The following is a 26100-nucleotide window of genomic DNA, read 5'->3' on the forward strand; positions in this document are numbered from 1 at the left end:
AGACTGTTGGAAAAACCAGGAAAAAAAGGAAGAGAATCCCCATATAAAACCTAACCAGAAAATGTAAGAGTGTGTGAAAAATGTATGTATCTCTTTATTGCTTGTTTCCACAACGTAATTCTGTTAAAAGAAGAAAATATATTACCATTTTTTCCTGTAAGGGGGAAGGTATGTCACCAATGTGTAATTGTGATATAAAAGATTTTAAGGGCAACCGTTTTACACATACATTTCTGTTGTCAAACTTTTACTTTGAGTTTAAAAGCCTTATTCAAAATGTAAGTATGGACAGGCAACATGGCACCTTTCTGTGTTTGTTCGAACCTTGTCTCTGGAGCTGGCTACGAAGAGTTATTAAAATGCAAAGACTCCTCCAGAGATGTCCAATGTATCTTCTGAAAGGTTTTGAGAGAACAGGAGGCAGGAAGGGATTTCAAAGGGCCTCAACATAATTGTTTGCCTAGTGGAACAATGATTCATCAAAATTAACATAGTTGCTGGGGTCATGTGTGAAGAACCCCCAAGAAGAACTCTGAGAGGCATCATCAGAGGGGTTTTCTCTTTGCCACTGGCAGTCAAAGAGGAAGGTATTAAGAAATCAACTACTGTTCTGCCAAAAGAGTCCAGGAAATATGCAAGTGCTGTAACCTCATAACTAAGGAGGAACAAGAAACCTTCTCTCTCTCCGAGAACCTACTTGAACTACTGAGTCCACCTAAAAAAGGCAAACACTGACTAGTCAACTGCAGAAGTCTTCACAGCTGCTAAACCAAACCTCAAGTTTCAACACCTTCACTTCAGAAAGAAGGAACTCAAGCAACGGACCAGCAACAATATCTCAGAGAATGATTTGAAAATCTCATATTTTTTTCCCTTTATTTGCATTTTAATCTTTGGAACTGTATCTTAGTTAATAAGTTTATCATTTTTACTTCAGCAGTAATTTTGTAATAAACTAAGATTTATCTTGTTTAAGACTAAAACTTGTCTGCTGGGTTATTTTTAAATTGAACCACTCAAAGTAAAAGGGGCTACATACACACAGACACATAAATTCTTAGCTCATGGACCATTTTGAGGAAATGCCTTTTATGTGGCCATGATAATTGTTATTTAAACTGAGACTTTGGAAGCAAAGTTGCAGAATTCGTTATACTGGGGTTACTGAGTTCATTATTTTAAACACCCGAGTCTGAAGCAATATCTATAATGATTCATTTTTTTGATGAAGAAATGACTCCATCTGTAGATGTCAGTTAATTACTGAGATGACCTAAAATGTGAATGTTTCAAAACTTGCCTCCTTCACTTCTTAAACTCAACTGTCTAATGACTTCCTTCCATTATTTTTTATAGAATGGCTACTCTCTCAGGCTTCCAGGTCCCCTACCTCCAGAGAAAAGGCAGACATTCCCACAGAATAAAAAGTGAGGGCTAAATATAAATGTTTGGGCCTATGACAGAATTAAAAGCAACCTCATTGTTAGATTGCATGAAAAAACATTTAAAATTACAATGTACATCAAAAGCGTTTTAGTTGAAGCATTTTTTCTTTATTGCTATTGGATGCCTTAAATACAGAGAGGAAAACAAAACAGATGTGCATTTTTGTCAATTACTGTACTCACAGCAGTTTTGAGGATTCAAATAAACCATTTATTAATCTTAACTCTTGGGGAACCACAACGGCATTTTTGAGTGAGATATACATATATATGTGTTTATATACATATATGTATAGGGCTGAATTTTGTGACTAGGCCGTAGATCCTGAAGCAGGTTCTGTTTTCCTTCAAGTGGGGAGCAGCCAGCCAAACTTGTTCTTCCGGCGGCCAGCCAATTAGCAGTGGTGAGGTGCGGATGTCATCTGGTGGGAGAGAGAAGGTGGGATGCGAGGTGTCGGAGGCTGTGTCAGAGATGTCACAGCAGGTGCTGCCACCATACTTAAAGGACTGCCAGCCCTGTGACTGCCTGGTCTGCAAAAACTGACAGCCTTCCCTCCTGGAAAGCTGAAAATTTAAAGGAAATCTGAAGCTGCAATAGCAGTTGGCAAGCCCCGGGTGGTCTCACGTTTCACTTTTGACCCCCTGCGGGCTCTCCTCCAGGCTGCAAGGGCAAGGTGGGAGATCCTCTTCCCTAGGGACGAGAAGATGAGGCCGGCCCACCTGACCAAGCAAGTTTGGACAGAGATTGCAGAGGAGGTCAGCAGCCATGGGGCCACCCCCTGAACCTGGATACAGTGTTAAAAGCATCAATGACCTTATTCAGTCTGCCAAGGTGAACACTCCATACCTCTTTACCATACCTCTTTGTGGCTGCAATGTGGCAATACGAGAGGGTGCATTTGGTGGAGAGTAAGTGACCACCCAGTGAACAAAAACAACAGCTTATAATTATATAGCGCCTTAATGTAATAAAATGTCCCAAGGTGCTTCACAGGATCATTATAAAAGTATGACATCGAGCCATATAAAGAGATATTAGGACAGGTGACGAAACCTTGGTCAAAGAGGTAGATTTCGTGTGGTAAGATAAAGGACGAAAGTGAGGTGGAGAGGAGAAGCTTCGGGAGAGAGTTCCAGAGCTTATGGCCTAGGTAGCTGAAGGCACGGCCACCAGTGATAAAGGGATTAAAATAGCGGACACACAAGAGGCTAGAATTAGAGGAGTGCAGATATCTTGGCAGGTTGTGGGACTGCAGGAGATTACAGAGAAAAGAAGGGGTGAGGCCGTGGAGGGATTTGAACACAAAGATAAGAAATTTAGAATCAAGACGTTGCCTGACTAGTAGCCAGTGTAAATCAGTGAGTACAGGGCTGACAGGGGAACAGAGTAGCAGAGTTTTGGATGACCTCAAATTTATGGAGGGTAGAATGTGTGAGACCAGCCAGGCGTGCATTAGAATAGTCAAGACTAGAGGTAACAAAGGTGTGAATATGGGTTTCAGTGGCTGATGAGCTGAGGGATTAGGGATGAAGTCAGATGATTACAGAGGTGGAAATAGACAGTCTTAATGGTGACATCAATATGAGGTCAGAAGCTCATCTCGGGGTCAAATTTAGCACCAAGATTACAAATAGACTGGCTTAATCTCAGATTATTACCAGGGAAAAGGATGGTGTCCGTAGCTAGGGAACAGAGTTTGGACCTGGGACTGAAAATAAAAAGGACTTAAGTCTTTCCATTATTTAATTGGAGGAAATTTCTCCTCATCCAGTACCATATGACAGGTAAGCGGTCTGATAATTTAGCAACAGTAGAGAAGTCAAGAGAGGCAGTGGTGAGGTAGAGCTGGTTGTCAGCAACGCTGTGCCTTTAGATGATGTTGCTAAGGAGCAGGGTGTTGATGAGAAATAGGAGGGGCCAAGGATAAATCTTTGGGGGACATCAGGGGTAACAGTGCAGGAGCAGGAAGGGAAGGCATTGCAAATGATACTCTGGCTACGATTAGATAGATAAGAATGAAACTAGGTGAGAGCAGTCCCAACCCAGCTGGACGACAGTGGAGAGGCATTGGAGGATGATGGTGTGGTCAATCATTTCAAAGGCTGCAGGCAGATCAAGAAGGATGAGGAGGGAAAGTTTACCTTTGTTACAGTCAGCAGTAAAGGAGTCTGGCAGTGTCATACCCTGTCAGAGGCTTGGCTGCATCACAGTGAGAGGGGCCTGTTTGTGATTGTTGTCCCTCACGAGGTCCCTTGAAAGTGGCTGCATGCAGGAGCCAATCGTGCGCCCCCATCATGGATCGCTGGGCTCCCAGCAGCACAGGCATAAGTGCTTGTCTCTGTGGTGAAACTAACAGTGATCATCTGTGCTTGCAGGAGAAGACAGTCCATAGCATAAAGGAATGGGCCAAGATTGGCAGAAGGGTTCCATTTCTGTCCATGCTGACCCCCAGGGAAGAGAAGGCCTTCGAGGGCAGCATGGCAGCCTCTCGAATGCTGATGGTGAGGCAGGAGTGCACAAGGCATAGTGCTCATTTGTCCACCACTGGAAACATGGATTTCCACAGTTGGGATAGTTGGAAGACGTAATGGGAAGCCCATAACCCTTCATTCTATCAGTTCTTTCATGCAGTTCCCTGTCAGGCTGAAGTGCACACAGCTGGAGAGACTGGGGGCCAGCCGGCTGGATCCTCAGTGGGTGCGGCATCACTCCATTTCCCTGCATCCTCTACCAGCACAGAAACTCTCACATCGGTGGGTATGCACTCATGATTATAATTAGGATCACAACCTAGTGAGCACATCACAGACGTACCCGAGCCCTTGGTGAGCACATCACACATGTATCCAAGCAGCCGTTGGAGGCTGTGCCGAGGCCACTGACAGATGTGGACTGCAGGATGCCAGGACCATGCTGAGCTGCATGTTGATGATACACCTCTGGAGGCCTCAGAAAAAGGCAAAGGCTGCAGCTACAGTGAGCGGTGAGTAAACATCTGGCAGAGCTTCCAGGGGCTACATACACCCACGGAGGAGTCAATCCTGGCCTTGGGTACTGCCATGTCTCTGATGTATGCACTTGGCTTCCTCCATGAGAGACCGGTGATCCTCATGGAGAGCCAGATCCAGTTGACCAGTGAGTGGATGCTGGAGGTACGTGCAGACCTATAGTCCATTGCCTTATCCATGAGCTCAGTGCAGCAGTGGCAAAACAAGAGCAGGAAAAGGCCTCCATCAGGTCCTCATCAGCGTCCATTGCAAGGGAGATGAATGGATGTCTTTTGCATCTGGGGCACCTTTCAGGGTGCTCCTGTTGTGCACAGTGGCTCCTCAGCCTCTCTGCCAGTGACATCAGCATCTCAAATAGCCATGATAACAGAGGGGAGGTCCTTCACCTGACCACCAAGGTTCAGCAAGGTCAGCAGACTGCCTCCACCTCAGCTGCAAGTGCAGGGTAAGCAACTGTAGGAGCACATGTAAGAGAGTTAAGAAGAGCACATAGCTGCAACTGGGGTTCACTGGTGAATAGAGTATCTAAGTGTTAAGCTTTGCATCTGCTGTGCCACTTAATAAAGGATTAAGGTATTAGTGTTATATCTCTTTTTATTTCTTTCTGCCCTGTTATACCCTCTTTTCCTCAAGGGACTTATCATGAGGGACCATGCCACATGCAGTCAATGCTTCAGCCTTGCCACTGTGCGATGTGCACCTGGGTGATGGAGTGCAAGATGAAGGAGGCAACACTGGGATTGCAAAAAGGTAAGGCTTAACTGGCATGGTTCCAACGGATAGTAAGGGTCGCATGAAACATCTATGTATAAGCGTATTCCTAGCCTTCCTTGTGCATATCTCATTTCACCTTGCCAGTGGTCTCTGGGGTCCTTCAAATTGCATTGCCTGGTCAGGAGCCTCCTCCACATCCTCATCATCGCAGGAGGCATCATGATCCATCAGATCCACATTGTTCAACATCTCTACCCTCTGCAGTGCCAGATTGTGCAGTCTACAGTAGATCATTACAATACACACGGCCCTCGCTGGGGCATACTGAAGGGCTCCATCTGATCGGTCTAGGCACCTGATTGCATCTTCAGGAGACCAATGGCCTGCTTGATGGTCACACAGGTTTCCCTGTGACAGGTGTTGTACTTCTCCTCCTCTCTCGGGCATGAATTCCTCAAAGGTGTAAGTTGCCATGCCCTCAGTGGGTAGCCCTTGTCTCCCAGTATTGATCCTTGAAGGCATGGGGTGGGGGGCCTGAGAAGCTTTGGTACCTGGGACTGCTAAAGTATGTATGCATCATGGCTGTTTTTCAGGAACTGTGCACACACTTGAAGGATCCATCTGTGGTGGTTGCAGACCAGTTGCACACTGAGCGAGTGGAAGCCCTTTCTTTTGATGAAGGCCACTGCCTGGTCTGTAGGAGTCTTGGTGGCCACATGCATGTAATCAATGACATCTTGCACCAGAATCCAGCGATGGTGCCGAACCCAATGACTCTCTCAATTTTACTCTCTGGATTGGTGCACTAGGGCACATAGTTGCTGGTTCTCTTGAAAAGGTCACCACCTTGATGCATCGATGCGCCACAGACTGTGAGATCCCACACATATCCTGAAGTGTAAAAGTTCAGTGCCATGGTGACCTTCAGCTCTACCAGCATTGGATGCACCTTGGTGTTCAAAGCCCAACTGATACAATGATCAATTGGGCCTGCATTTGGGCAAACAGCACACTTGCCTGTTTCATATGGGGACTTGTTCAAATATGTAAATCTAGGTCCTATGTGGTTATCGGATAAAATGCTGCATGCAAAAAGGGCAGAGAATATTGCGACCTGACTCTCAGCCTTTGCACTTAATTTTTGCGATAAAGGGGTATTCCCAAATTGGAAGTTTCCTCTATAATCTCACTATCTGGAATTGTGTCCTGATCATTCATTTATGAAATATAAATACAACTATATGGTTGTTTGGAACCTCTTTAGAAAGAGTGTTTTTCCAGTCTACCAATAGCAAATTAAGGAGAAGTAACATAGGCCAGAATTTTCCCGTCGGCGATTTTGGGGCGGGGACGCTCGCTGACGGGAAAATGACGCGGGATGACATCGGGAGAAACCCCCGATGTCATCCCGGTCCCTTTAAATTTTTAGGAAGGTGGGCAGACAGCGAAATCAGCTGTCTGCTCGCCGACCTGTCAATGGCCAATTAAGGCCATTGACAGGCTAATTAAGATCATTAAAGACCTGCCCATCCAACCTTAGGCTGGCGAGCAGGCCAGGAGCCCCAGCGGGCTTCTGATAAAGCATGAAACCTCATCCACTGGCGGGATGAGGTTTCACGTCCATTTTTAAAAAGTTTCATAAAATTTATGTCCTTTTTATTAACATGTCCCATCTTGTGTGACATTGTCACATGAGGGGGACATGTTAATAATATGTTTATTTTTCTATTTTTTAAGTGTTTCAGACTGTCACTGATCTCCCTGAGACAGCACTTAGTCTCAGGGAGCAGTGCGCTCTTTCGCACGCTTGCGCAAAACAGCGCACTTTGACAGCTGGGGATTCCCTCACCCCCTGCACAGGAAAGTGCTTCCTGTCGGGCAGGCCGCTGGGTGGGCGTTAATTGGCCCACCCACTCAAAATGGCGGCGGGCCCCGCTTAAGCAGTGGGGGTCGGCTGTCCATCCGCCGCTGAGCCGGTGGGGCCTGCACGCCCACCAAGGGCAAAATTCTGCCCATAATGTTGAGTGATACATTGAAATAATTCTTGAGTTGTGCTATTATTAATCTAGATATCGGGCAGGAAAAGTGTATTTCAAATCATAGGATGTGTGAGAACTGCTTATGGGAATGATCTGCAACAATGAACCCGAGAAAATATCTAACATGAAAATTAAAACATTTAGTAGCTGTCCTGATAGTACCTGGGAATAGTCTTGACTTCAGTTCATGAAGTTGTTCATTGGAGCCCAACCACAGGACCTAAGCTGATATTCCAGCATAGTCCTTAGAAAATACCGGTTTGTCAGAGTTCCATCACTTGGATGAAACATTAAATTGTGGCCCTATCTGCTTGTTCAAGTTAATGTCAAAGCTATCATAGGATATTTGGAAGGATTAGGTCAAATTGACCTATCTTCATTTAAATTATCATCACCTCACAAGGCCTATATATATATTCAAGTGCAAAATTGTTAGTCATTTTAAGGACTTTGAATCCTGTTCTGATGCATCTTTTAAGTTGGCTTTGATGATCAACCTGCTCAGTAGCAGTCTGAAGACAGTTGTTATCCAGCCAACTCACCTCTCCAGTACATTGTGTTGGAGAACACCTGAAACACAGTCAATGAATCCTTTATGGAATTGTTGTTTGGTAATCACAATTGGATTTGCGCACACCACTGACAGGCAAATAAATACTTCGTCTCTTATGTCAACTAAATAGACATTTATATGTTTAAGTGTGAAACAAGTTTTACAAACAAGTTTACCTGGGTTAATGCTAACAGATTTACAAATCGTAGATACCACACAAGTAAAATGGCAGTCACTAACTTAAAGCTGCTTTGTTAATTCCTACAATATACAGGATATTAAAATCTAATAGCTAAAAAGCTCTTGGTTCACAAAGAGTTAAGGAAACTTAACATGGAAATTAAGCAATAATAGTTGAATATTCAATCTATTATCATGCTTAGGCTGAACATTTTAATGTATTGTACCTGTTGGTTTAGCAGCTGTATTGACTGAATACTGGCCTTCAATCTGTTATGCATGTCTTCAATAGTTGCAAGTTTTTCTGCTATATGATTCTTCTGTTCATGCCTAAATGCAAAAGGTACAGAAACAATTCACTGTCTTTTGTGAATAAAGCACATCGGGGATTTTGTTTCCTTCAAATTTGTTTCTACTGGAAAGAATGTTTTTGAAAAAATGATTTACTGCCAACTCCACGGACAAAGACTGGCAGCAAAACTGCCTCCTGCAGGCTATCAGGTTTCTTACCGGTTACAGAAATCATCTCTTAGCTTATTATTTATCATCACTTCATTTTCTGCAAGGTGGGTGGAGCACAGGGTTTTCTTTTCTCTGCAGATTCAACTAATGTAACTGTTGAATGATTAAGACAAACAGGGGCTGCTGTTCTCAAATATTCCTTATAGGAGTAGAACCAATTATCCCTGCCTTTGTGTGTTGAGAAACATGAAAAGTGTTAAAAGATTTTCAGTTTCCTATGTGGACAATACCAAACAGAAATAAAAACAGAAAATGCTGGAAATACTCAGCAGGTCTGGCAGCACCTGTTGAGAGAGAAAAATCAGAGCTAATGAGCTGGATTTTGTTCTGGTGATGCGAGTCCCCCCCACCAGTTGGAGAACTGGCAGGAACTGCGTGTCACTTCCGATGGGGAGGCTGGATGTGAATAAGTGCCCGTCAGGTACTTCACTGGCCAGAGTCGGGCCTCCATATGATCAAGCGCCCACTGAAGCAGAGATCCTGCCCCCGAGAGCTTCCGGCTAATTAGAGGCCGATAGGCCTCAATTACTGGTGCGCTACCAGGAGCAGTGGCTGCTTCTGGTAATGCACTGAGGTCCAGCCCCAGGATTGATGCTGGATTCCAGGTCACTGGGTGAGATTGAGGGCAGGATGGGGGTCACGGGAAGGGAATCTCCGGTGCCAGGGGAGGTGTCAGGAGGGTGTCTTTCAGCACACCACCCTCCTGATGCTGGGCCCCTCGATTGAGCACATCGTACCTGTCAACAAGGGACCCCTCCCCTTTCAAAGGCCACAGGCAAACCCTACAAGGTTAGCTGAATGGCCTTAGGGAGACTTGAGAAAGCCAAGCAGCTCCCATTGAATGTCTGAGCCACCAATATATTCTGTTGGGCTCAGGGATAATTGGTTTTAAGTGACTCATTAATGAGCCTAATTGCCTTCCTGCATCAGGGCCTTCCCAACCCAAACTTAATTGGGGAGAGTTTGGGAATCCGATGCAGGTACTCCCACCTGATTTGTTTGGTCTTACCTGCCAGGATTTTGGCTCCGATGGACTCCACTAAATCTAGTCCAACGTTTTGATGCAAGGTCACAACCTGAAATGTTAATTTTGTTTGTCTCTTCACAGATGCTGCCATACTTGCTGAGCATTTCCATCATTTTCTGTTTTTATTTCAGCATCTGCAGTATTTTGCTTTTGGGATACTAAACAGAAGTCTTACCTAGATTGCTTATTTTTATCTTATTAATCTTAAGTATTATGATTAATTTTACCAAGTTAACAAAATATTAGCAGTGACAATATTAACTGATATTTCTGTAATGTTCTTAATATGTAGTAAGAAGTCTTAAAGTGCTTAATTGAAGAGGGAAGTAAACAGTGGGCAAACCAACCAAAAGAGGAGAAATGAAAATTGTGACAGTTGGGATACAGAATAACAAGCACCATTGAAGAGGAGGGCTTTGGAAGCATGGAAGGAGGTAGCTACATAGTGGGAGCTAGGCAGGAAGTTCCAGAAATGAAGAGCGGGTGGATAATTGCATGAAGTGGAAGGAATAGGGAATAAAGTTTTTTTTATTTGCTCATGGGATTTGAGCATCGCTGGTTGGGCCAGCATTTATTGCCCATCCCTAATTGCCCTTGAGAAGGTGGTGATGAGCTGCCTTCTTGAACTGTTGCAGTCCATGTGGTGTAGGTACACTCATGGTGCTGCTGGGAGGGGGTTCCAGGATTTTGACCCAGCAAAAATTATGAAGAAGTCTTTACTCCACGTTATGTAATTGCTTATGCACTTCTATTTCGCTTTTGTTGAATTTTACTGGTAGCATTAGTTAGTTTGACTGGGTTGTCCTCCATTTTCACATTTTGGGTTTTGTCTCCTTGCAAATACTTAGTTTCATTATTCACAGTGACTGCTGGCTTTGAAATTCCACCATACAAAGGGGAAAATTTTTCCTTCATCGGGTGGGCTTGACGGGGGCGGTCAGGAAGCCGACCGCCACCTGCGATTGGGGCCGGACTGCGATTTCACGCCGGCGAGCCAATTAAGGCCCGTCCACCCGTGAAACGTGCGTGGAGGTGCTCAGTGCTGCCTGTATGGGGTGGGGGAGGAGGGTGAGCGCAGAAATTCGCGCATGTGCTGCCTCAGGGAGATGAGAGTTTAAAACATTAAAATTAAAGATTTTTAAAATGTTATAAAACTTGCCCCCTCATGTGACTCTGTCACATGAGCAGGGATATGTTATTAATGAAGTGTTTTAATTTTTATTTAATTTTTAATAGCTGTTGGAAACTTCATTCCGCCCGTGGATGAGGTTTCCGAAAAAGTGCAAAGGCCGCTTGGCTTTTTCGCTTGCCTGCCAACAAAAGGTTAGACAGGCAGTGAAAAATTTAATTCAATTACCTTTTTAATGGCCTTAATAGGCCTGTTAATTGTCAGCAGGCGCGATGCCGATTTCTGCACGTACCCGCTGACTGAGATATCGTGAGAGTGTGCGATGATGTCGGGGCACTCGCCCGACGTCATTGTGCGTCATTTTACGCTCAAGCAGGTCGGACACGTGCCTACCCGACGAGAGTTATATTCTGGCCAAAGTGATGAGGCTTTGAGGTTTCCGGACATACATCAAAATTAAGTTGCGGAATAGGCTTATTGAAATTATGGGCAGGAACTGCAATTCAAAATTTTTGAGTGGCCCACCTACTTCCTGATCTACTACTGCAGGTGAACCTGTTCCAAAGACTTGCAGAAGGTGATTATTACTTCACTTGCAAAATTAGGGCTTTAAATTAGTCTATTTAGGCATGAATGAATCACCAGCTACCCTAACAAAGTAGCTAAACTATCTTACACTAAAAGCTTAAGAATAAACATTTTCCTGTATTCAATGATATGGAATGCTGCTTGGGGCAGAATTTAATGCCCTCCCCTTTGGCGAGGGGCATTTAATCAGACGGGAGGGTGGCAGGTGGGGGTCCCACCATATTCCCACCTCTGCCCTGATTAAGTCCATGGTGGGAAGGCTCATGGACAACTTTACCACCCCGCTGCCAATTAAGGCCCTTAAGTGGGCAATTAATGGCCACTTAGGGGCCTCAACCCATCACCACTGGTATTAACCCAGCATTGGGTGGGGGGCTCACCATGTGAGGAGCACAGCAAGCAAAGCTCTGTGGGATTACTTGTGAGCTCCTGAGGTGGTGGGGTGGAGGGGCGGTCGGCGTCTCTTGTTTAAAGGCACTCAGTGCCTCATTAAGAGACCCAGCACTGGGAATAGGGGATGGGCCCGCTGAGAGCCACACCCTTGCCTTGGCAGCTGACCTCCCCTCCTTGAGACCCCCACCATGTGACATCCCCTCCCTCCATCACTCACCTGTGACACAGGCCTGGATTTTCAGGTCTTGCCCGCTGCACGACCAGAAAATCCCGCCCGAAGTCAACGGACCTTTGGCCATGGGTGGGACCGGAAGAGCTCTCTGGTGTCCAGTGACAATCCTAGGTCTTGGATGGGTGCAGTGCTGGCAGCAGCTACCACCTCCTGGTGGCACTGATGTTCGATAAAGCATCTGTTGGTGGGTGAGACTTCTGCCCCTAGTGTGATCCTAGGTAGGGCCGGCTGCTGTCCAATTAAGTGCCTAAATGACACTGAATTCAGCAGGTCTTCCCTAAAAGAGGCGACATGGGGCTCCTGCTAATCTCCAGCCAGCGGGCAAGACCCCTTCGCCTCCAGTCCTTGGTTATTAATCCAGCAGGAAGAGAAGGCAATTGAGATAATGGGATCTGACTTTGTCAACTGATAGGGGAAGGAAATGTGAGAGTCCTGCAGCTGCAGTTAGTCTGAGCATATCTCACAATAATTTTAGTTTTCTCCCATTCATTGTCTGAAGGGATCTTTTGTGGAATAAAACAGTAGAAAATGGTGGCCAGCAGAGAATCTATTTCAGTTCTTTGTCCTATTATGTCCATATGAACTGAAAGCTGGGAAGAAGAAGCAAAGAGAGAAAGTGGTGAGTGTGAATGAGAGGATGAATGATGATGTGAACAAATCTTTGTTGATTATCCCTGCTGCTGAGGAATCTGCCATTCTTCCTCAGCAGCATGGATAATCAACAAAGATTTGTTCACATCATCACTCACCCTCTCATTCACACTCACCAGCCCTCAGTGAGTCCTTGCGAAAGGGAGGGTTGTGTGACATAAATCGTTCAGATGAGGAGTAGTCACTGACTACTGTATGACACAGAAGGAAGCCAGAGCCAGGAGGTAGGAGGGGAATAGAAGATGTTTCTGATTGGAGGCTAAGGAAATGTCAGCCCACTACTGAAGAGTATTTGGAAAAGGATTTCAAGGATCTTGTCAAGAATGGAAAGGTGAGAGGGAGCATCAAACTTGATGAAGGTACTGCAAAGGTTATCCAAAAATATACAGCAGGACGCAGGCCTGGCAGTGGAGAAAATGCAATCTTTAATTCAACATCAGAGAGCAGGATTTTACATCCTGCAGGCGAGCGCGTAAAATCACGCACGATGATGTCAGGCGAGCGTCCCGATGTCATCGCGCACTCTCGCAATCTTTCGGTTGGCGGGTGCATGGGAAAGAAGGCAGTGCACCCGCTGACAATTAAGAACCTTATTAAGGCCCTTAAGCAAGTAATTAATTTGTACTTTTCGCTGCCCGCTCAACCATTCGGTTGGTGGGCGGGCAAATGGGCCAGGCGACATTTTCATTTTTCACGAAACCCCATCCATGGGCAGGATAACAACGGTAAATAAAAAATTAGAAAAAATGTTTTAACTTCATTTTAAACATGTCCCTCTTCATGTGACTGAGTCACATATGGGGTCATGTTCATATCATTTCTAAAATCTTTACTTTCCTTTGCACAATTCTTCAGCTCCCTGAGGCAGTTCTGTGGCCTCAGGGAGTTTTCAGCGTGCGCTCCCCTGTGCATGCGGAGACTTCCACGCTCGCCCACCACCCACCCCCAACCCGACAGCGTTGAGCTGTTAATTGGCCAACCAGCGTGAATTCGTGGTCGGGGCCCGATCATGGGCGGCGGACCTTTTCCGGGTCACTCCGGGGCCCACCCGCCATGCCTGCTTGACGAACGGAAAATCCTACACAGGGAGAACTTCCAAACAGTGCAAAGTAGTGTGGAGTGACTGGCAGCTGTGGAAATCTCTCTGCTTATGTCCCACAGAATATGTGTCACTTCCAATGTGGAGGCTCTGAATGGTGTCATTCAAGCCTTAAGTAATGGAATGAAGAGACCGATATCTGTTCATTTTAAGTGTAGGCCTTATTGTATAATCCTCTGCTTCATTCGTGGGCCTTCACAGCAAGCTAGGAGCTACGGTATTATTGGATACCCCTTGATTCTAAGAAGCTATCTGGAATCTTGCCCTTCATTCTGAAAGAATGCAAAGATACTGCATTGACAAAGGATGAATAATTAATAGCATCTCCCTGTATACCAGCAATGACTTATCAAAACCTGTGTCTGTAGACAATGATTGGATATGACATTTGACATAATGGTGTGTATTGACAATATAGGCTTGTGTAGCGACACAATTACAATCTGTAACTATAAACAGCTCCTCAAAGAAAGATTTGCATTTATATACCGCCTTTCTCAGGCATCCCAAAGCTCTTCGCAGCCAATGAAGTACTTTGGAATTGTAGTCACTCCTGTAATGTAGGAAACAGGGCAGCCAATTTGTGCACAGGAATTTGACTAATTTCAGCTTCACAAGTACATTTCACCATTCAATAAGAGCATTGTTGATTTGCATTTCAACTTCATTTCGCCACCTTTATTCCATATGTTCCATATCAGTGAACAAAAATCTATCAATTTCAGTCATGAAAATTTCAGTGGATCTCGCATCCACACTTGTTTGGGGAGTTAGTTTCAGGTTTTCTCCAGCCTTTTTGTGAAAATGTGCTTCATGATTTTATTTCTGAATGGTCTAGTTCTAATTTTAAGGCTACGCCCTCTTCTGGGTTCCCCAACTGCAGGGAAGTTTCTCTGTAGCTACCTGAACAAGTTCTTGTAAACACATTGGGCAGAACTTTTAGCTTGGCGTGCGGGCACGATTGGCGGGCCTGGGAGCGGCCGGTGAATGGACCGCCCGCCCATGATCAGTGCCCGACTGTGATTTCACACTGGCTGGTCGTTAATTGGCCCCCAGGCCCGCCAATCGTGCCTGCATGCCGAGCTAAAAATTCTGCCCAATGTGTTTACAAGAACTTGTTCAAGTAGCTACAGAGAAACTTCCCTGCAGTTGGGGAACCCAGAAGAGGGCGTGGCCTTAAAATTAGAACTAGACCATTCAGGAATAAAATCATGAAGCACGTTTTCACAAAAAGGCTGGAGAAAACCTGAAACTAACTCCCCAAACAAGTGTGGATGCGAGATCCACTGAAATTTTCATGGGTGACATTGATAGATTTTTGTTCACTGATATGGAATGTATGGAATAAAGGTGGCTAAATGAAGTTGAAATGCAAATCAGCCATGATCTTATTAAATGGTGAAATGTGCTTGTGAAGCTGAAATTAGTGTGAAATGTGTGCTGAAATGCTTAGCTCCTGGGGCGGGGGCAGGCGCTGACGTATGCGCGGGGTCGGGGGGAATGCAGAATGAAAGCTCCCTGAAGACAGAGAGCTGCCTCAGGGAGCTGAAGAATTTAAAAGCAATAAGGAAATATTTTAAAATCTGGAAAAAAATGACCACACATCAGAATCAGTCACCTGAACATATATATACATGATGAAAATTCTGTCCATACATTTTTAAAAAATTTAATAATAGAAACCTCATCCAGCCCATGGATGAGGTTTCATCAAAAATACAAAGTCTGCCTGGCAGATTCACCATCCGCCAACTGCAAAGTTGGACGGGCCACGAAAAATCGATGATAATTGGAATTTTAATGGGTTTAATTGCCCTCTTAATTGTCAGCAGGTGCGCTTCTGACTTTCGCGCGCATCCACCGACCGAAATATCGTGCGAGCACAGGTTAATGTTGGGACGCTCGCCCGACATTATCACATGCTATTTACGCTCAAGCAGGTCAGGCGTGCACCCGCACGCCAAGGTAAAAATTCCGCCCATTGATTAGGTCACCCCTCAACCTTCTAAATGCAAGTGAATACAAATCAAGTTAATGCAACCTTGTCTTCATAATTTAACTGTTTGCAATCATTCTGGCGAATCTGTTATACCCCTTCCAGGCCAACATATCTTTCTTGGGATGCAGTACCCAGAACCATACGTAGCACTCCAGATGAGATCTGATCAAAACTCCATACAACTTGAGTGTAACTTCCTCCCATTTGTGTTGTAGCTCACTGGAGATAAAGGCCCACATTCCATTAGCATTTTTGATTTATTTTTGTAGTTGCCCAAGCCACTGAGTATTGTTACTGACTCTGCACTGAAAGTATCCAGTGCCCACTGATTAGTTCTGCGATAGGCTACACAGAAATGGGCTGAGGCTCTAAGGGGGAAAATTGCCTTTATTAAGCTGTTGCATGGTTCTTAGCAGCTTTCTGAATATTGTTATAAGTGGCCTTGGAAAAAACAACAGGCCTCTCCTCTCAGTGACAAAGGCATGGATCCTGAAACATTTTATGAAATGAAGATAATATGAGAAAAAATTGATTACACATGGATTAATTGAAGAGTGGCTACCTTAAAAAAGAAGTACCATGGTGACCCTTGCAGGCAAAAATTCTGTATGACTCACTGGTAAATTTATATTTAGCATATTGTTCAAAATGTTCACATTCTTACAAAATTGACTTTGATGCATAAAACAGAGTTCTGAGATGACTTGTTAGGATTATTGCATGATACACAAGGCTTTACACTGTGGAGACAGAAAAATGCATAACTGACATGTCCCTCTGTAAAAGGTAAATTGAGATTTGGGTTTTTAACGTGAAGGGTGTACATAATACAAACATAGCAGAATGTTTAACTTTTAACTTGTTGTCACAGAACTAGTGGAGAAAAGTGCAAAACTAGCAATCCTCAGAAATTTGACGACATTTTTCCCTCAAAATGCAGTAGAACTGCGTTTATTAACTCATTTAAAATTGGCTATAAATATTTCTATTTTTACAATCGGAAGTTATAAAGATAGAAATGGACTAATGGACAAATACTCTGGGCTAAGATGATACCTGCACCGCCAGGATCATGAAAATATGTCATTGTGGAATGGAGGGTCAAATAATGAAAGTAATGATATTTCACTTACATTCTAGAACTAGAAAAAAAATCACATAATGGGCAAGAAGACGTTTTACAGACTGCTAAAGAATTGAATTTGTGTTTAGTCACTTCCCTCAGCAGATTGAATAGGGTAGGTCTATATTAAGGCAAAAACAAAAAGCTAAAAGCTACTGCGGATGCTGGAAATCCAAAACAAAAACAGAATTACCTGGAAAAACTCAGCAGGTCTGGCAGCATCGGTGGAGATGAAATCAGTTAAATCAGTTCTGCCGAAGGGTCATGAAGACCCGAAACGTTAACTGATTTCTTCTCCACTGATTCTGCCAGACCTGCTGAGTTTTTCCAGGTAATTCTGTTTTTGTTCTATATTAAGGCAAATTGGTTTGGCCAAGGACTGAACTGGATGGCTCAAATGGAGTTTTCTATTCTGTATTGTCTTAAATTCTTAAGTTTCAGTAAGGTTTAATTAGTCTTGACATTATGCAATGTATAGAAATTGAAAAATGAACTAAGATTACATCAATTTGAAAAGTTATAAAACCACATGAATAACTCTAAAATGTGCATTATAATTTTCAAAGAATCATTGCTGCTTTACACCATTTAATATTTTAAAGTTGCTAATGGTTTAACTGGCAGACAACACACTGATTGCAACTTATGTAAACATTCAGTATTGCAACACTAAAAAACCCAAGGAGCTGAAGGCAGTTTAAAAATGTTAATGCAATAAAACACATCGAAACAGTTTGGCTGAGATACAGTAAATGGTAATATATCTGCATTTTGGAAGTTGCTAAGGCCAGTGAACTAGTGTGTAAATAAAAACTGTACAGTAATTGTTAGCATACCAAAAAACAGAGGCCCAGAACATTTTTTCTGGCTTACTGCCAAAAATATCAAGACAAATGCTGTTTTACTTAGCCAGAATCAGCCCTGAGCTATCATTTTTAATAAGTGCATTTGTATTAGAAACAGCTCCTTGAAAAAAAATTCTTCTGGTAATGGAACATCAATGTCTATATGGAAAAATGTGCTTTATCTCTCAGCCATGTTTCCGGACATTGTAGAATTTAATTTATAAGTTTTTTTAACCCATACTGAGAAGCTGAGAACTTAATGACATTAAGTAATAACTATTCCAAGATAACAGTCACTGTCAGCTCTGTATGTACACACACGCACACATACACACACACAAACATTGCTTACCAACCAGTAGTGATGGTTTAGTTAGATAATAAGTTATAGAGCATGTTATTGCTGCTGTTTCTAAATGAGGTAAGGAAAGGGGCAACAATTTTCTTTCCTGTAGCAGTTTAAGTTGTTATAAGGAACTAAACTATCAATGCCCTACCTGACTAAGTAGCATTGATTGGAAAGGTCACAGTTAACAAGTATTTTGCAATTATAAATATTTTCTTGAACCTCTCATTTTACTGTAGGCATTATCTGTTTAAGTTACCTATTATGTTGCTCTTAACAACACAATGTAGTGGTACATAAGGAGATTTCCTTAGAGCACAAGATGATCAAAATTATCGGATTAGACAGGTATTTAATTGTTAATATTGGCCCAGATTGTCCTCTCATGAGTACCTAAACTCCCACCAGTTTTTGGTGCAAAACATAGAAAAGATGAATAAGAGGATAATGAATGGAAAGCTCGTCTGAATGTCGGTGCCAGCCATCACAGATGGAGGTCGGTACCTATCTGCTGTTACCTTATTGCCCAGATTTATTGCCTCCAGAATGTATATGGGGATCTTACTGTGGAGCAGTACCTTTGGAAGCTGAGGTTTAGCAGGGAGGTAGTATGGGAGTTATGTCATTATTTTCACATAGATTTTGAGCTATGCTCCAGGGCTGCTGTGCTACTGTCAGTGTCAGTCAAGGTGACAATAGCATTTAAATGTTTTGCCTCAAGCGGGGGCTTTCCAGCAGCCCAGGTGGCACAGCCAACATTAACTGTCCAATTATGGATTAATGCTTTCACTGAGTCATTTGTTTGCCAGATTTGGCAAATGCATTGCATTCTTCATGGAACAGGGGTTAGCAAGTCTGAGAACTTGGGTTTTTCCAAACGAAGACCAACTTGCATACCATCAGTCACTCCTTAGCCTTTGTACTACTCTATAAAGGAATACCCCATATATGAATCAGAAGGTTATCTGCTTTGTGAATGTTCAGTCCATGTGTGACCATTGGTATACCAAGGTTACCTGGCAGCACACATGATGGGCAAGAGTCTTACTCACTCAAAACGCATTCATTCACAAAGTTAAAATAGGGCCCGATGTATTCATTTTGAGGCAGTGCCCCTATTGATGAAGACATTCAGTGAATGAATCATAGAATGGTTACAGCACAGGGGAGGTCATTGGACCCATCAGGTCCATGTCAGCTTTCTACAAAAGCAACTCAGCTTGTTCCATTCCCCTGCCCTTTCCTCGTAGCCCTGCAAGCATTTATTTAGATGATTATCTAATTCCCTTTTGAAAGTCCAGATTGTATCTGCCTCCACCACACTCTTAGGAAGTGGGTTCAAGATCCTAACCATACAATGCGTAAAAAAGTTTTTCCTCATGTTGCTATTAGTTCTTTTGCCAATCACTTTAAATTGGTGTCCCCTCGTTCTCAACCCTTCCGTCAAAGTTTCTCCCTATCTACTCTGTGTGGGCCCATCATGACTTTGAACACTTCTTTCAAATCTCCTCTTATCTTTTCTTCCCTAAAGAGAACAGCCTGAGCTTCTCAAATTATCTGTGTAACTGGCATCTCTAATCCCTGGAACCATTCTCATAAATCTTTTCTGCACCTTTTCTAAAGTCTTTACATCCTTTCTAAAGTGTGGTGTCCAGAACTGAATGCAATACTCCAGCTTAGGCCTAAACAGAGTTATAGAGATTCATCATAATTTATTTGTTTTGCACTCTATGCCCAGATCCCATATGCTTCTTAAACCACTTTCTTAGCATGTCTTGCCATCTCCAATGATTTACGCCCATATATCCCCAGGCCTCTCTGAACCTGATCTCCTTTAGAATTGAGTCCTTTATTTTATATCGTCCCTCCTGGTTCTTCCTACCAAATTATACCACTTTACACTTCTCCGCACTAAATTTAATTTGTCATGTATCCACCCATCTTGTATGAAGGCAGGGATGCAGCCTCAATGCTTGCCTGGACTAGAAGTAGCCCTAAATTGGGTCTTGGTTCTCATTAATATTAATTGAGTGATATCAGTCCATGTGATATCAAGAAACAGCTGAAGGCATTGGATACTGCAAAGGCTATGGGCACTGACAACATTCCAACAATAGTACTGAAGACTTGTGCACAAGAACTAGCTGCGCCCCTAGTCAAGCTTTTCCACTATAGCTACAACATTGGCATCCACCTGGCAATGTGGAAAATTGCCCAGTTATGTCCTGCCCCAAAAAACAGGACAAATCCAACCTGGCCAATTATGACCCCCCCCACCCTATCATTCTACTCTTGATCATCAGCAAAGTGATGGAAAGTGTCGTTGACAATGCTATCAAGTGGCACTTACTCAGCAATAATCTGCTCACTGATGCTCGGTTTGGGTTCCCCCAGGACCATTCAGCTCCTGACCTCATGACAGCTAGATCCAAACATGGGCAAAAGACCTGAACTCAAGAGATGAGGTGGGATTGACTGTCCTTGGCATCGAGGCAGCATTTGACCGAGTTTGACATCAAGGAGCCCTAGCAAAACTGGAGGCAATGGGAATCAGGGGGAAAAACTCCCGACTGGTTGGAGTCATACCTAGCACAAAGGAAGATGGTTGTGGTTGCTCGAGGTCAATCATCTCAGTCCCAGGACATCGCTGCTGTAGTTTCTCAGGGTAGTGTCCTAAACCCAACCATCTTCAGCTGCTTCATCAATGACCTTCCCTCCATTGTCAAGTCAGAAGTGGGGAATGTTTGCTGATGACTGCACAACGTTAGCACCATTTGCAACTCCTCAGATACTAGAGCAGTCCGTGTCCAAATGCAGCCAGACCTGGACAATATCCAGGCTTGGGCTGATAAGTGGCAAGCAACAGTCATGCCAACCAAGTGCCAGGCAATGACCATCTCTAACAAGAGACTAACCATCTTTACCTGACCTTCAGTGGCATTACCATCACTGCATCCCCTACTAGCAACATTTTGGAGGTTACCATTGAGGAAAAACTGAACTGAGCTAAATACTGTGGGTCCAAGAGCAGGTCAGAGGCTGGGACCTCTACAGAGAGCAACTCACCTCCTGACTCCCCAAAGCCTGTCCATTATCGACATGGCACAAGTCAGGAGTGTGATGGAATACTCTCCACTAGCCTGCAGTGAAGCTCCAACAGCACTCAAGAAGTTTAATGCCATCTAGGACAAAGCATCCCACTTGATTGGCGCCCCACCTACCATCTTAGACATTCACTCCCTCCACCACCAACATCCGGTTGCAGCAATGTGTATCATCTACAAGATGGACTGCAGCAACTCATCAAGGTTCCTTCGACAACACCTTCCAAAGGTGCAACCTCTACCACCTAGAAGGACAGAAACAGCAGAAACCACCACCTGCAAATTCCCCTCCAAGTGACACACCATTCTGACCTGGAAATATATTGTTTTTCCTTCACTGTTGGTGGGTCAAAATCCTGGAACACCCTTCCTAACAGCACTGTGTGTGTACCTATACCAAATGGACTGCAATGGTTCAAGAAGGCGGCTCACCACCACCTTCTCAAGGGCAATTAGGGATGGGTAATAAATGCTGGTCTAGTCAGCAATGTGCACATCCTGTGAACAAATACAACAAATGTTGTCGGTGTCTGCCGCAACTCCAAAGGCAGCTTGCACATTTGAACAAAATGATTTTAAAAATATTTTTCACAGGATGGGGGTGTCATTGACCCTGATTTTAACTTGCCCAGACAATCAGAATGATAGCAGGGACTTGCCCTCTGATCCCTGCTGCCTCCCTGTCAAGTTAGCAGAACACCTGACCCAATCTGGCAAGATCTTGCTTAAAAATGCAGATCTGGGTCTGATGATATTACTGTGACTCAATCTGCTATTTAGTTGGAGGCCTGAGTGGGGAAGCCCCATCAGGACAAATCTGTCAGAGCTGGATTGATGACCAGAAGAGGCCTAAGCATTACATGGTATTGAAAGACAGCTTATTTTCTGACTTAACATAAATATTAGCATGGGAAATAAGTGCCTTTTTGTTTTTAGTCAAAATAAGGATATTTTCCGATCTAAGTTTCTTTAGGTACTTAAGTAAGTACAGTGGGTACTGAATGTTATGGCAAAGATTAAAATAGAAAACAGCATCAATTTGACCCAAGAATTAGAAGACCCTGTTCAAAAGGAGCGAGGCTGTACAAAGTGCTGTCTTCCTTTTTTGATTTAACTGGTTAGTTCAAGGCTGTTTGAGAAGGCATGCTCAGTGACCCATGCAGCTGTATTTCATCTCTTATAACAACAACCGCCAAATAGAATGTAATATCCTTTGTGGAATGACGCCTTACTGAAAAAGAATTTTTCTATTTAAGAGGGTGTAACAAAATTAGGTCAGTAATGATATCTAACTTAATAACCTCTGCTCAGAGATAAGAAAACTAACAAACACATTTTCTCTTGTGGAAAGCAAAGCAAGGATCAGCAAATGTCATTAGCATGGTAAAATCAAAGTAAAAACAGTTCAATGATCTTTCAAGGATCTACTTACTAGCATTAAGTTAAAATTATTCTGAGACTACATTGCATTAAGACTTTGGGATTGTCTCCAGGAGAGAAGAATCCCAGAGAATTTATTTGAAGGAGAAATTGATGACAAGTTCTTGTAACTAGCTAATATTTCTTAGTATGTTGGAATCTCCCCCGCCAACAAATATCCCTTTCAAGCTAAAATCTTTGTCACATGTGGCAGCAGGTTCAAATAGAGAAGAAATTTATGCAGATAATTTAAATCATAGGCTGGTAAACTAGATTTGACCATTGAATACAACAGGAAAGCCCCTTTTAGGAAACAAGAGCCAGCTGGAGCCTAATTTAACTCCACGTAAAATGCAAAAACAGTAAACTGCATATGATAATTCAGCTGGTCTGTAAGCAGCTGTCACACAGATGTTTAAGGGAAGAATATTTTTGACAAAAGGAACAAAATAGCTTGTGTACAAGAAATTGAAACATTTTTATCCAGCACTATATGATGAGGCATTAATGATGAGAACAAGTTATAACCATGGAAAAAGTTAGACAAGCCTAGTTTATTGACTGGCCTTTCAACAACATAGTTATCAGAACCAAATACACATTCAGGAGCAGCTCTCTATTTGATAAATCAAACTCTGTCTCGAGAACCCTGCTACTGGAAACAGGAGCTTTGAGGCCCATGACTATGAAGCAATCTAGTTAATTCATTCCATCCTCTCTGCCCCAGATATATTCTGAAAGATCAGTAGCGAATGAAAGCCAGTCAGTTACTTCTGTTTGGAGTGGAAGGAGGCTGCTCTTCTCCACACATCAGGGTAGATTTTTCAATTAAGAATAGCCAAATTTTGTGTGTAAAGTGGGTGTTTCTGATCAGAAAATTGGTTTGCTATCCATTACATTGGGTATCTGCATTTTTTTTTATCTATCTTAATTTTCCAATAGGGATTTTAATTGTCTTTTGAAGCACTTTCCAGTTTGAGTGAGTGCTTATAAATGCATAATAATGCACTAAAGTTATTTATGGAATTTTCTGTCACTTCCACCTACTGCATGCTGTTCTCTTTACCTCTCCACACAAATTAGGTGTTGCTCATTTTGGTTCATTTCTACTCTTTACTCTAGATCAGGCTTGTCCAATCTTTTCGCTTGGGGTAGTGGACGGGGGTCACATTTCCATTTTTTTTCTCACTCAAGGGACCGATGAGCAAATTTCAGAAACATGGGGCTGGATTTTGCCGACGTGCAAAATGACGCGGGATGACATCGGGCGGAACCCCCGACGTCACCGCGCCTCACTTAAATCTTCAGGAAGGCGGGGGCACAGCAAAATCAGCTGCGGGCCCGCCGACCTGTCAGTGGCCAATTGAGGCCATTGACAGGATAATTAAAACAATTAAAGGACCTGCCCGTCCAACCTTCAGGTTGGCGGGCAGGCCAGGAGCCCTGGTGGGGAATAGAAAAAACATGAAACCTCATCGATCGGCAGGATGAGGTTTCATGTAGGATTTAAAAAACTTTAATAAAGTTTTAGTGAAATTTATTAACATGTCCCATCTCATGTGACATTGTCATATGAGGGAGACATGTTAAGGAATTTTTATTTTTCTATTTTTAATGTTTGTGCAAGTGTAAGCGATCTCCCTGAGGCAGCACTTAGCCTCAGGGAGATGTGCATTCTCTCGTGCCCATGCGTGAAAGAGCACACTCTCGCATTTGAGGAATCCCCCCTGCCCACACAGGAAGCGCATAGCGCTTCCCACCCGGCGTCACACAGGGCAGGCCTTAATTGGCTCGCCCACTTAAAATGGCAGTGGGGCCCGCTTCTCTGGTGGGGATCGGCTCCCCGCCCACTGGAGATTGGGTCGGGCCCGCCCGGCAGGCAGAAAATTCTGCCCATAAGGTTTGGCACAACATTAAACTGAATTTCAAAAAAAAGTCGTGGTATTAAGAAAACAAACAACTTGCTGAGCAAAAATAAAGCAATGTCAAAGAGATAAATTGTTAAGTTTGAAAAAGAGTAATTAATAAAAAAAGACCAGAGTATGAGAGGGTCAGAGTGCGTGTGCCAGGCTCACCTTCTCAGGGTGCTCACTCACTCACCCTCACCCACTGTGTGAGTGGTTGTGAGTGTGTGGTGGTGGAAGTGAGTGAGAAACTTGAGACTGGGAGTAAGGCATACACTCACGTTCTCACTTCGTTGTACATGCACACACACACACATACTCATTCACTCACACTCACTCTTTCACTCTCACACACAGACTCACTGGGCAGAATTTTGCCCTTGTCAGTCGGGCTCGACTGGGGCAGGCGGGGCTGGTCAGGAAGCTGACCGCTGCCTGCGATTGAGGCCGGAAGGCGACTTCACGCTGGCGGGCCAATTAAGGCCTGCGCAGTGTGAAACACGAGTGGCAGCGCTCAGCACTGCCTGTGTGGGCAGGGGGAGGAGGGCGAGCAGGACGAACACGAACTTCGTGCATGCGCGCAATCGAGCGCTTGAAAATCTCCCTGAGGCACAGAACTGCCTCAGGGAGATGAAGAGTTTAAAAAAAAATAAAGAAAGTAAAAATGTTATAAAACATGCCTCTCGTGTGACTCTGTCACATGAGCAGGGACATACTATTAATTAAGTTTTACAATGTTTATTTTACTTTTGTTTGCTTTAGGAAACCTTATGCCGTTCGTGGATGAAGTTTTCGAAAAAATGCAAAGGCCGCTTGGCCTTTTCGCCTGCCCAGCAACCATAAGGTTGGACGGGCAGCGAAAAATTTATTTTTATTACGTTGTTATTGGCCTTAATAGGCCTTTTAATTGTCAGCGCGCACGCTGCTGACTCTGGCGCGCTCCCGCTGACTGAAATAACGTGCGGCTGCGCGTCAATGTCGGGACACTTGCCCGACGTCAACCTGCGTCATTTTATACTCGAGCGGGTTGGGCACACACCTGCCTGCCGAGCTAAAATTTTTGCCCACTCTCTCACTCCCACACACACGCACATTCACACTCCCACACAAACTCACTCACTCCCACGCATACGTTCATTCACTACCACGCGCACAATCACTCAATCCTTCACACACGCCAGCCAGCCTCTCCCCCACCCCCTTTTTTCAATCCTGGGTTCCGCAGCACTTCACTCCCAGGCCTTGACAACTAGCCGCTCCTTCCCGGGGCCGTGGCAGCCAGCCTCTGTGTCTAAGGAAGACTGGAAGATTATCACCAGTGCCTCTGCAATTTCCACTCTCACTTCCCTCCGTACTCTTGGATGCATCTCATCTGGTCCAGGTATCTTATTTATTTTAAGTAAAGATAGCCTTTCCAACGCCTCCTTCTTCCCAATTGTAAGTTCTTCTAGTGTACCAGTTATCTCTTCTCTCACCTCAGCCTGGGTAGCAGCTTCTTCCTTTGTAAAGAGAGATACAAAGTACTCATTCAACACCTCTGCTATTTCTCCAGCCTCCACATGCAAGTCCCCTTTTTTGTCCCTAATCAGCCCTACTCTTTCTTTTACCACCCTTTTATTATTTACATGCTTATAGAAGACATTGGGATTCCCTTTTATGTCCGCTGCCAGCCTCTTTTAATGCTCTCTCCTTGCTTTTCTTCTTAGTTTCTTTACTTACACTCTGATCCTTCTATATTCAGCCTGATCCTCCACTGTATTTTATACCTGAAATCTGTTG

At 43.8% G+C, this 26100-nt stretch overlaps 1 protein-coding gene across 4 annotated transcripts in view; it reads right to left on the reverse strand.

Annotated features, from left to right (window-relative positions):
• Window positions 1–26100, reverse strand: part of LOC144679671 (uncharacterized) — a 665324-nt gene that overhangs the window by 17797 nt on the left and 621427 nt on the right. For 3 of the 4 annotated variants that reach the window (XM_078540272.1, XM_078540271.1, XM_078540274.1), the window contains one exon: window positions 8168–8270. In XM_078540272.1, coding sequence (XP_078396398.1) covers window positions 8168–8270 — 103 coding nt within the window. Of the gene's footprint in view, window positions 1–7704; window positions 7778–8167; window positions 8271–26100 lie in introns of those variants that run through there. The other variant, XM_078540273.1, reaches the window with a different exon arrangement.

The sequence above is a fragment of the Cetorhinus maximus genome, chromosome 4, assembly GCF_964194155.1.
Source record: "Cetorhinus maximus chromosome 4, sCetMax3.hap1.1, whole genome shotgun sequence".
Classification (NCBI taxonomy): Eukaryota; Metazoa; Chordata; class Chondrichthyes; order Lamniformes; family Cetorhinidae; genus Cetorhinus; species Cetorhinus maximus.